At 35.2% G+C, this 8,515-nt stretch overlaps 1 protein-coding gene across 1 annotated transcript; it reads right to left on the bottom strand.

Annotated features, from left to right (window-relative positions):
* Nucleotides 1-524: 524 nt before the first annotated feature.
* Nucleotides 525-7,307, bottom strand: LOC127138724 (kinesin-like protein NACK2). The gene is made up of 15 exons (XM_051065222.1): nt 7,096-7,307; nt 6,192-6,486; nt 5,622-5,711; nt 5,415-5,515; nt 5,120-5,233; nt 4,949-5,030; nt 4,657-4,724; nt 4,462-4,521; nt 4,262-4,386; nt 3,858-4,053; nt 3,340-3,477; nt 2,711-2,800; nt 1,738-2,640; nt 1,092-1,396; nt 525-1,018 (listed from the first exon to the last, which is right to left on the bottom strand). The coding sequence occupies exons 2-15, from the start codon at nt 6,472-6,474 to the stop codon at nt 697-699; spliced, it is 2,877 nt and encodes a 958-aa protein (XP_050921179.1). The 5' UTR covers nt 6,475-6,486; nt 7,096-7,307; the 3' UTR covers nt 525-696.
* Nucleotides 7,308-8,515: the final 1,208 nt, after the last annotated feature.

Below are 8,515 nucleotides of genomic sequence, written 5' to 3'. Positions count from 1 at the left end.
CATAATCTATGATTTAGAACAACCAAATCTGATTCTCAATCACCATTGAATGATCATGTCAATAAGGAGAAATCAAATTAAATTGTCTCTCATAATAAAATTTGAAATTAACCATAAACTCCAAACATGTATTTTGAGAATATCTCTCAAGCCTTACATAATTAACTCTTACAACCCTGTCGGTAGTTACGGTTGTTCAAAGCCAACATATCTAAATTTATAAAGTTAATTGTTAAATTAACACATACACATGTTAATTCATTACAGGGCTACCTACTACAACAGGTCACATTTTGGTCATATATAATCCAAGTGAAATAGTAAAATTTGTAATGAATTTAATTCAATGAAATTTAGTTACAATGGATTCAAGAATCCATAAGAATAGTTTCTAATAACCAAACATGTATCCAAAACCATTTCTTGAGTTTACAAAGAAACCAATCTATTATTTAACTAAACGAGCTCCAATGAAAATAATATGAAAAGAGGTGCGTGTTTAATATTTATCGCTAGATAGAAGATGCTTCAAAAGCAATATATTGATAGTCTTGTCAACTATAATCATAAAGACATTTACAATAGATTGAAGGTATTTACAATAGACTGAAGATGCTGCTCTAAAAGCAATACAGGAGTATCTGATTGTGTCAACGATAATCATAAATGAAAGGCATTTTTACAATAGCCCTTGTTTTACAATTTCAAAAGATTTGAAATAAAGTTCCACCCTGCCCATGTTTTCCTATTATAAGGGCTAGAAAAGTTCAAAGCAAACATGTCCTTGCTATTTTCATTCGATACACAAAAATCAATGAGTTTTGCTACAATTTCTGCACTTTCTTTTATATGTTTCATGTTATAAGGGTCAGTCCATAATTTATTAACAAATTGCAACCTCCTTTGTTTTCCTATCGGAGGAACTTCCCATCTTTCATAAAGCAGTTCCCTCTCCTCTGCGCTAAGTCTGCTAACCCTCTTGGCAAGATATTCCCTTTCCTGCTTCAACGCTTTGATGCTGCATTTGACGAATATTCATAACTTAATATTATTTTCTATACTAAATCTTTTGAAAGACACTAATTGCATACCTTGCCGAAACTGAATCTGCAGGTTCATCCCCTAGAAGAGCAGGACTAGCATTCCCAAGCTCTGCCAGATGCTGTTCTAACCAAGTCAACCTTCTAAGTTCAACTTCTACATACACCTGATCAGAAGGATCTCCTCTTAACAAAAGATAAAATTGTGTACGGTGCACCAGAGAAATGTGGCATAAGTGCCATAACATGATAATTTGATTTCTCTGCTGTGCAAATTGCACGTGCCATGATAAAGGAGATTGATCAGTTGTATCCATTTCTCCAGTTACAGACTTGTTTGCTTCAAGCTCCAAAACCTATACCCGTGCAAAGGAGAAAGGTATCAACATCACAAAATATTTTTAACATGAATGAATTACAAATGAAGTTAAACTTAAAAAGGTTTGCCTGCAATAGGATAAGTGCTGAAGTAACTCTGTGATTCCAAGTTATTGCAAGTTAATGTCAGATACAAGTGGTTTTAACGTATGTCATGTTTTTTGAAGTAGTCAATAATAACTTGAAAATTACTAATGTTTGGCAGGGGAAAGTGACCTATAGAGAATGCACAAGTGGTTTCATGCTGAAAACAAAACTAAGATGAAGAAAATAAACACGGCAGCACCATAATATAAATAGGGAATCTATCAAATCTTGCCTGGCAAACCAGAAGTTGTTTCTGGTAATGCAGTTTAGCCACTAGCTCTTTTAACTCGGTAATATAAACTCTGAAACTTCGAATGTTCTCCTCAGCAGCATTCTTGAACATTTTCTGAATTTTCTTCACATTCACTGATTTTGATTGCCTTGAAGCAGGGCTACTTTCCCGTGATACAATAGAATCACAGCTTTCATCATCTTTTCGTGGGGTATCTTTATGCAACCTTGCAGAAGTATCACCGCCAGAGGATAAAATGTTGGGAACTCTGTTCTCAATTTCACGTTCCATTGCCTTACGAGAAGAAGAGAGAGGCGAGCAAGGAGCTCGTATTATGTGTTGCATACTGGGGCTGTTGTTTAAGCTAAAAGGAAGATTTTTCTTCCTTCTATGTTGGGTCTTACTGTCTGGAGTCTCGGTACCAAAAGCAGATACCAGCTTATCTATAGATTTCTGAACGTTCTCCAGCTTCCTTTCTAAAGATGAAATAGTGTTCCCTTGATTTTTCAACTGAGTGATCTTTTCCATCAGGTTGGTCTTATCTGCTTTCACGATTTCTTCTGCTGTAGAACTAGCAGCTACCAAGTCTTTAATTTCAGACAGTACTTTCGACATGGTTTCAGCCGTTTCTTGATTTCCAAGATTGTGGGTTGCAAAATCCTTATGCAGAACTTCAAGTGCTCGGTTTGCATCCTCGCAGAGTTGTAGCTGTCGATGTTCAAGCTTTTGAATTTCATCGACAAGTATCGCTGGATCAGGAGTAGCCATTAAATTTTTCAGCATTGCTTGCCTGCTTACTGTTACCCTTCTCTCTGGAGTATGGTTACCACTAGCTAATTCATTTTCTTCAGCAAAAGAAAGACATCTGACAACTTGACTAGAGGGCCCACAATCACTTGTTCCCTGCATATAAATTTGAGTCAGAAGAATAAAATTAGGGGTTCAACTAATGTGTTGTTGTTATTCCAAATACCTTCTGAACTTTATTTTCTCTTCTTTCAAGATCAAGTTGACTTTGCGCAATGTCTCTTTGTCGCCTCAAATCTTCCATATCCTTTTCCAACTGGAATTTTTTTTCATAAAAAGCGAGAATGTTTGCATAAAACTTAAGAAAAGACAATTTTCTTAAACTTCAAAATAATTAAAAAAAAAAAAAAAAGCCTTTCATAATTTATACTAGTACATGTCTTTTAGATTAATCACATTATGGCATCGGAAAGTCAAATGCAAAAAACTTATGGCTTCATATAAATCATAAGAAAAGCCAATTTTCTTAAAATTTAAAATAGAAAATAAGCATTTCGGTCTATACATGTCTTCTAGACTAGAAGATGAACAACCAAGCTGAAGCTTTTTTTCAGGACTTGACAATCACATTATGGCATCGGAAAGTCAAATATATTGCTACAGATTCCAAGACTTCCGTAAATGTAAAATAATATGGCATCATATAAATCGTTGACCATAATTTGAGCTAAGGGTATAGTGTAAGAACTCAAAAAAAATATCATCATAATATCCGTCTCTAATACTGGCTAAGGTCACTAATCTCTTTCCACTCGGTAAGCTCATATTTTGTATGAAAGTTAAGACCAAGAATACCTGCTGAATTTTCAATTCCTTTTCAGCTAGCAAAGACCTTAGACATGCATGTGCAGACAGTTCAGGGTTTTTTAACTCTCCTTCAAGCCTTGCAACTTCTTTTTGCAATTCTCTAACTTGCGTCTTTTCTGAAACAACCTGTTGAAAAACACCACAGCCTATAAGACAGGCTTCTCATAATATGATTGTTTTCTTTTTTTGTGAAAATTAGTATCCAGCACACTTCAATTCAATTATTTCAAACCATTCTACTAAAACATATTGCACTAGTTAATTTGAAGATGGCTATTGGCTACTAACTATCTGAATCCAACGGGAGCTACCATCTCTAGAACTTAAATTTAGTATCACTAGTCAATAAAATAAGAATGCCGGCTATCAACTTCTGCATACTTCAATTAAAATCAATTTTTCAGGAGAAATAACTATACACAATAATATAGGAGAGAATGTAGAAAAGATTTTTCATACTAAACTATTCTCTAGTTAAATATGTCATGTTTAGGTGTTAGTCATACCATATTCACTCGGGCAGTATTAACGACTTCCTTTGCACTGGTAGCAAACGATAGTGTATTTCTTGTTTGCTCCACATGACTTAAGGACGGACTAACGGTGCATATAATCGCTGTTCGGGCATTTCCCCCAAGTGAAGACTGCAATATTCGTGTCAGTTTTGAGTCTCTATATGGTATGTGACCATGTATCCCACAACTGCAAAGCAAAAGAAAAATCCAAAAGCAGAATCAGACCCCTGCAAAGCAAAACAAAATTCCAAAAGCAGAATCTATATATGGTATTTCAGTTTCGGCTACTAAAAAGTTTACTTGTTGCAATCAGGACTTTTTTTATACTTGACGAACAATAAGAAACGGTAGACACATGTGTTCGGATGTTATTCGTAAATCTAGAATTGCAGGACCTTAGCTTCCTGATGACTGATGCAAGTGTTAATAAACTTCTGTTAATGTGGCTTCCTTCCTTCAATCTTGTTCCACATGTTTTTGTTTGAGATACACGTTCACTTCCAGCAAGATCCACAAAATTCTAAGAAGTCAGAAAATTTTATCAATGTGACTGGGTTTGATATTTTTAGGTCAAACTATATAGATATTAACATACCAAACTAGCTATGTAAGATTTCACACGGTCTGGACTTTCACGGAGGAAGCTCTCTACAGTCTGAAATATTTATACAAACAGAAATAAATACTAATTATAGCTCAGAAGACATAATGTTGTGTCTCTAACCTCTGCATTTAGCTAGAAGAGAAATGGGAAAGTTATTATCGTTTTAAAGTAGTTGAGTGAGCCTACCAGCCTGATTATTTGATGTGATCTTGAGCTTTTATCATTTAAAGTCGTTTCCCCCACTTGCCTATGAGCTGCGGATACAATTTATTTTCATGAACAGCGTTAATAAGTGCCCACAAAGTGCTATATTTTCTACAACTCTGGCACATGGTTTATATAAAAAAGTAAATCTAAATCACATTAAAAATGGTGAAATTTAACAGTATTATGTGAACAACATGATAAGATACTGGAGAAAACTAGGATGCCTGCCTATATTTCATAAGAGACAAACTAAGCCAGCTTTCTACGTTACCTTCGCAGATGCCAATTAAATGCCTTAGATGTTGACCATCCTTGGCTACCTCTTCATTCAGCTTTTCCACAATAGTCCCTTTCTGTATGCAAATGAAAAAACACAATTTATCAAGGAAATGTATAGAGTCCTTTCATTACTTTAAGTAGAAACTTTATCTATGAATTATACCTCGGGATCATCCAATAGCCGAAGAGGACCCGATTCACGATTAAGAAGGTCTATGACAGTCTCATTATAGATTTCTAAAGCAGAGATTCTCAAAACAAAATCCCTATCTGGTGTCTGTAAGATCGAAATAAGGCTCATTAGCGTGCAAGCTTATTACTATCAAACCTTCCAATTAGTATTCAAATCATGAATATCATTTCCACTATTTTAATTTTGAACAGATAGACATGTGCTCTCACCCAGCTTCTCGTTCTAGATATAACTGAAATAAACTGTAATATAAATAGTCACTCACATTCTTGATGCAATCATAGATGTCCCTAATAGCATTTTCAGTGATGCCTCTCATCGTGAATGTCTTACCACTGCTGGTCTGCCCATAAGCAAATATTGTTGCTACAAGAAAATTGAAATTGTTGGATGGATTAAAAAACAGTATTTTGAGAGAGGCAGGAAAGGGAGAAAAAAATTCTGATTTATGCTTTAGCTTCGAAAAAGTTACCGTTGATTCCTGAAAGTGCTGATAAAGCAACATCTTTAGCCCCTTCATCATACACCTTTTGAGTTGAGCATGCAGGAGCAAAAACTCTATCTGCATCATAATATTATATCAACGGAAGATTAAGTAATTCATATCCTCGCTGTAATGATGTTTTAGATCGATGATTAATCAATCATAATCGTCACATCATTAACAATGTTTGACTTTATTCATAATTTTGATTAAAGTCGTTCACTGTTATTTGCTGACAGTGTTTTTACCTAGACGTGTATACAAATTGAACTCAAAAAACTAGAGAAAAATTGAAACAGAACAGATACAGAGCCGTTCCAGGAAACTTAAAAATCAATAAATGCTAAAATAATTATTAGATAACTTGTCACCCGTTTTTGTAATTATTAATTACCATTTATAAAAAAAAATATATTCATTAATTTTCCTTTATGATTATTTCAGTTTAAAATTTTGAATTTTTTTTTTCATAACTTCTCATCTTAGGAGAAAGCAAAGTTGAACTAAGGTTAAACAACATTCACATGCAAAGCAAGCTTTGTTTGATCCAATACATACCGAAAGTGTATGGTATTGCAGGCCTCTCTTGATTTGGATTCCTGAACACTATGGTTTGCTCATCCAAACAATCCCAAGCAACTAGATCGTACATGGCTTGTTCTTTCCTGTTGAGTGGCCTCATCCGAACAGTGACCCTAATTTTCTCCTCCCGAATTTTGGACCCGCCTGGAGTAGCAGCCAGATTTCTGTTATCCTCCCGTATTTTGGAACCGCCGGGAGTAGCAGCCAGATTCCTATGCATCTTAGACGACGGTGTTGCCACTGCCGGTGATCCCATCATCGCCCTAAATCTCTACAGATTAATAACACATAATTAATTCTAGTAATTTTCAACACAACCTTTCCAAATATAAATCCATTGATACAAATTAGGAAACATTATACATAAGCAATAATTTAAGCTTATCTCAATAAGCTACATTGCAAATAGCGAATGAACCTACATTAAGCTGAAACCTAGCATAAAATCAATTTATCAGAAACTTCTCAAATTAAATATCCGCTACTTTTGATATTATCTCTAAATCTTTTCTCTCTTAAATTTTCTTGATCCTTTTCATTTACAATTTCACAAGAACATCTCCATAAAAAGAAATTGATCCTAATAACCATTGGTACCAATTAGGAAACATTATAAATAAACAACAATGAACAATAATTTAAACTTATTTCAATAAATCGATTCAACTTAACATTAAGCTGAAACCTAGCACGAACTGAATCTCAACAAATCAATTAATCAGAAACTTCTGGAATCAGAAATCCGCTACTTCACTAAATCGAATTGAAATCTACACTACATTAGATCTTTCGCTAAATCTTTTTCTTACTTAAATTTTCTTGATCTTTCGCTACGAGAACGTTTCTATAAAAAGAAATCGATTCTTATATAGAAACTTACTAATGTGAGAGAAGAAGGATCGGTGGCGTCGTGAGTTCTTGAAGTAGGTCGGAAACGGAGAAATGGCGGTGAAATTCGTCGGAAAAATCCGGAACGACGTAGTTTGGAGTAGCGAAATATGAAAGTTTGAATGTTATGAGAGTAGAGATAGAGAAGTATAGTAACGGCTACTTGAATGGTGGCTCTTTCCGTTCAGTACGTGCGCGCTCCGGCACGAGAATCAATACAAATGGACGTTTTAAAATATTGGGCCCCACCACTTCTACTTTCATGGGTCTACCTTCGTGGGCTTCTTCATAAAAAGTTGAAAAAGTTAGCCTCATACCCTTACAATTTTTTAAAAATTTTCATTCTATCCTTAATTGGTTTTAACCAATTTATCATTTTATTTTACCATTCAGTTGAAAATTTTAGAAATTACACGTTTTACATCCCTCGCACCGGAACTCCTGCAAAAAGACTTCCGGTATGTATTTTTCCCAAACCAATGACTTCCGGAACACACAAAGCAATGAACCGGAAGACTTCTTGATAGAGTTCCGGTAAACAAATTTACACATACCAGAACTCCTTGAAGAAGTGTTTCAGGTTGTGTAATATGTGTTCCGAAACTCTTTCAAGAAGTGTTCCGGTTTGCTTTTTTTTTTTAATCTATTTTTTATTTTGCAGGAATGGAAAATCTTCCCCAAATATGTGTAGATACTACTGATGCGTTTATAACAACTTAAAGATTTGATACACGAGAAGAGGTTATCAGATGGATTAAAGAGGTTGGAATCGATAATAAAGTAATTGTTATTATCAATCGTTCAGATACTGAAATAGGGAAGAGAGGGAGAAGTAACAAATTAATATTTGGTTGTGATAAAGGTGGGTGTCATACCCCAAAATTTGCCCGTTAATCTTCCAAGACATTTTTCAAGACACTTCAATTCATTTTTCAAGACACTGGTCTTACAGGAACAAAGATCCAGCACACAGGTGGCCCAAATCCAGAAAAAAATGGCTTGCTCGCTAGGCGAGCAAAATCCTTCGCCTAGCGAACCCTTCGCTACGCCACTCGCCTAGCGAAGCTTGCGAATACCAGAAATTTTGGGCTTCATTCTGAGCCCATTAGGTCACACAAAAAGCATTATAAATACCAGAACTTCGGTCAGAAGGGAGAAAAAAGGAAAGAGGAAAGGGGAGAAACAAAAACACCCACAGACAGCAAACCCTGGAGGCTGACCCAGAGAATTCAGAGCAACCCTAAAGGAAACCCTGAAGGAAACTCATTTGCACAAAGGTTACATCTGCCCAACTCAATCCGACATCAACCCTAAGAGCGATCTGCCAATTCAAGGTTGCAATTCAATTGCAAACCGGTTTGCATTACTATTATCGCTTTATGTTCCTAATTCACATGTGATATCATAATTGA

This window comes from Lathyrus oleraceus, chromosome 4 (genome assembly GCF_024323335.1).
Source record: "Lathyrus oleraceus cultivar Zhongwan6 chromosome 4, CAAS_Psat_ZW6_1.0, whole genome shotgun sequence".
Taxonomy (NCBI): Eukaryota; Viridiplantae; Streptophyta; class Magnoliopsida; order Fabales; family Fabaceae; genus Lathyrus; species Lathyrus oleraceus.
The sequence above is the reverse complement of the archived record's forward strand: the minus strand, read 5'-3'. Positions and strand labels throughout refer to the sequence as shown.

Excerpts from the sequence above, each read along its gene's own strand:
- LOC127138724 (XM_051065222.1), bottom strand. The coding sequence starts at position 6,474 with ATGATGGGATCACCGGCAGTGGCAACACCGTCGTCTAAGATGCATAGG. Across the intron at positions 4,725-4,948 it reads TTTAATTGGCATCTGCGAAG|CTCATAGGCAAGTGGGGGAA; the intron begins GTAACGTAGAAA and ends TTGTATCCGCAG. Across the intron at positions 4,387-4,461 it reads AATCTTACATAGCTAGTTTG|AATTTTGTGGATCTTGCTGG; the intron begins GTATGTTAATAT and ends CTGACTTCTTAG.